The sequence below is a fragment of the Sinocyclocheilus anshuiensis genome, unplaced genomic scaffold (assembly GCF_001515605.1).
Source record: "Sinocyclocheilus anshuiensis isolate Anshui unplaced genomic scaffold, SAMN03320099.WGS_v1.1 scaffold15925, whole genome shotgun sequence".
Lineage (NCBI taxonomy): Eukaryota > Metazoa > Chordata > Actinopteri > Cypriniformes > Cyprinidae > Sinocyclocheilus > Sinocyclocheilus anshuiensis.
Window position 1 is genome coordinate 67 of NW_015560072.1, and position 2090 is coordinate 2156.

Here is a 2090-nt window from a genome sequence, read left to right on the forward strand (position 1 = left end):
TTTACACTACGTACAACACTGCCACGAGGATTACACTGACAACCTGTGTAATAATACTCTTTACCCTAATGTATCAAATATTTTTCATAAATACAAGCTGGACATAAATTTGCTCTTACCTCTGGAACTCTTGACTCAAAAATGTAAGCTTTTCGTCAGTCTTCAAGCATGGCGACCTGTTCTGCGAGGAAGGCTCGGTGGGCGGGGTTTCCTTGCATTGCTACTCATACAACTAAGAAATCTTTGTTGCATGAACTACTCTGATTAAACGGATTAGTTGGGCACTGGTAAACTTAATATCTTAAGTGTACCCAACATTTTAGTTGAACTGACTTAAGAAAATTAGTTGGGGAAGCTAAAGTCTCAAATCCTTTTTTACAGTGTAGGCAAAGAGATAACACCATCACCAGAACCTGTCTGCAGGGACTGTTCCACCTCCCCCTTCCTTATCAAATCAAAGCAAGATCATTTTCTGACTCCTACCCAGCAGTAAAGGGCAAGAAGGAAGAGGGCAGCCCAGACCACTTTATCTGCCTCTGAATCCGCCAAGTCTGTTCTAATAATTCCTAAGCCTGTCAACCCAGAGTCTGTCAAGTCTGCTCCAGTTCTTCCAAAACTAGTCAATTGTAAGTGTTCTTGAGTAAGTCAAGTCAGTCCCAGCCATCCCTGAGTCAGCATGCAGTGATCACTCCACCCAACCTCCCTGTTCTAGTCAAGAACCACCACTGACTCCCACTAACAAATGAAGCTGAAGAAAGAAGAGGTTGGTCCAGTCCATTATATCCACCCAAGAGTCTGCTGAGATCGCTCTAGTTTCTCCTGAGCCAGTAACGTCAACTGCTGTCATCTCCCAGATATTCAAGTCAGTTCCAGACATTTCTGAGTCTGTTGATTCAACCTCTGTTTTCCCAGAGACAGCTAAGAGTTCTTCTTACATTTCTAAGCCAGTCAAGCCCGCTCCAGACATTTCCAAGATGGCCAAGTTAGTGACTATCCAGTTAGTTCCAGTCAATTCTAAGTCTGGGTCAACTTCTGTCATCCACAAATCAGTCACATCCACTTCCATGATTCAAGAGCCAATCAAGTCAACCACAGTCATCTCTCAGTCAGTCAAGTTAGCTCCAGCTACTTCGGAGTCTGCTGAGTCAACATCTGTCTCTCCGGAATCAGCTGAGTGTGATCCTGTTATTCCTGAGTCAGTCAAGTCAATTGTTGTTCCCCAGTCAATTGAGCCTGTTCCTGTCCCATCACTGTCTTCTGGGTCAGTTTCAGTGACCGCTAAGTCGATGGAGTTCACTGCAATTTCTCCTGAGTTGACTGAGTTGTCTGCAGATACTACAGAGGCGATCAAGCACACAGTATCAATCCGTCGAAAGCAGAGGAAGAGAAAGGCCCATGCTGTCTACTGTCCCTCCTTCTTAAGTCCCAAGTCCTAGTGTTCCAGAAAAATCTAGTCAAGTGAATTCTTCTAATCTGCCTGCCATTTATGTCAAGCCCAGAATGAATGTACTTGCTAGTCACGTCAAACCCTCAGAGACCATTTCTTCTAGTCATGTCATGTTCATAGAGTCCTTCTCTGGACTGTTGTCAATGCCCATTGTCACAGCTATAGAGGCCTTCTCTGAATGTATTGTCAGTTTTGTCTTGTGCACAAAAGTAATTCCTGCCAAACCTGTGGTGGAGTATGTAATTCCTGAAAGTGAACCTCTAGAGTCCAGTCCCAGAGCCTCCAGAGTCCGCTCCAGAAAGAGCAGTTCCCAAGCCCGCTAAAGAGGAAGTTGTTTCTGAGCCCGCTGCAGAGATAACTTTTCCTGAGCCAACTCCAGAGAGAGCAGTCGCAGAGCCCGCTCCAGAGAGAGCACTTACCGAGTCCACTACAGAGGAGGTTGTTTCTGAGCTCACTGCAGAGAGAAATGTTCCCAAGCCCGCTCCAGAGGAAGATGTAGTTTTCAAAACCACTCCAGAGAGAGCAGTCGCAGAGCCCGCTCCAGCTCCAGAGAGAGCAGTCGCAGAGCCTGCTCCAGCACCTGAGCACAGTCCAGTGTCAGCTTCAGAATCAGAATCAGAATGAGCTTTATTGCCAGGTATGT

The 2090-nt window shown here is 45.9% G+C and overlaps 1 protein-coding gene across 1 annotated transcript; it reads left to right on the forward strand.

Annotated features, from left to right (window-relative positions):
* Positions 1–974: 974 nt before the first annotated feature.
* LOC107681658 (cytochrome c1-like) lies at positions 975–2071 on the forward strand. The gene is made up of 2 exons (XM_016477982.1): positions 975–1358; positions 1712–2071. Exons 1-2 carry the CDS (start codon positions 975–977, stop codon positions 2069–2071), a joined length of 744 nt encoding a protein of 247 aa, XP_016333468.1.
* Positions 2072–2090: the final 19 nt, after the last annotated feature.

Bases quoted from the DNA above. Each gene is read 5' to 3' on its own strand.
- LOC107681658 (XM_016477982.1), top strand. From the start codon at position 975: ATGGCCAAGTTAGTGACTATCCAGTTAGTTCCAGTCAATTCTAAGTCT. The intron at 1,359-1,711 runs GTATCAATCCGT...GTGAACCTCTAG, and splicing joins CAGAGGCGATCAAGCACACA to AGTCCAGTCCCAGAGCCTCC.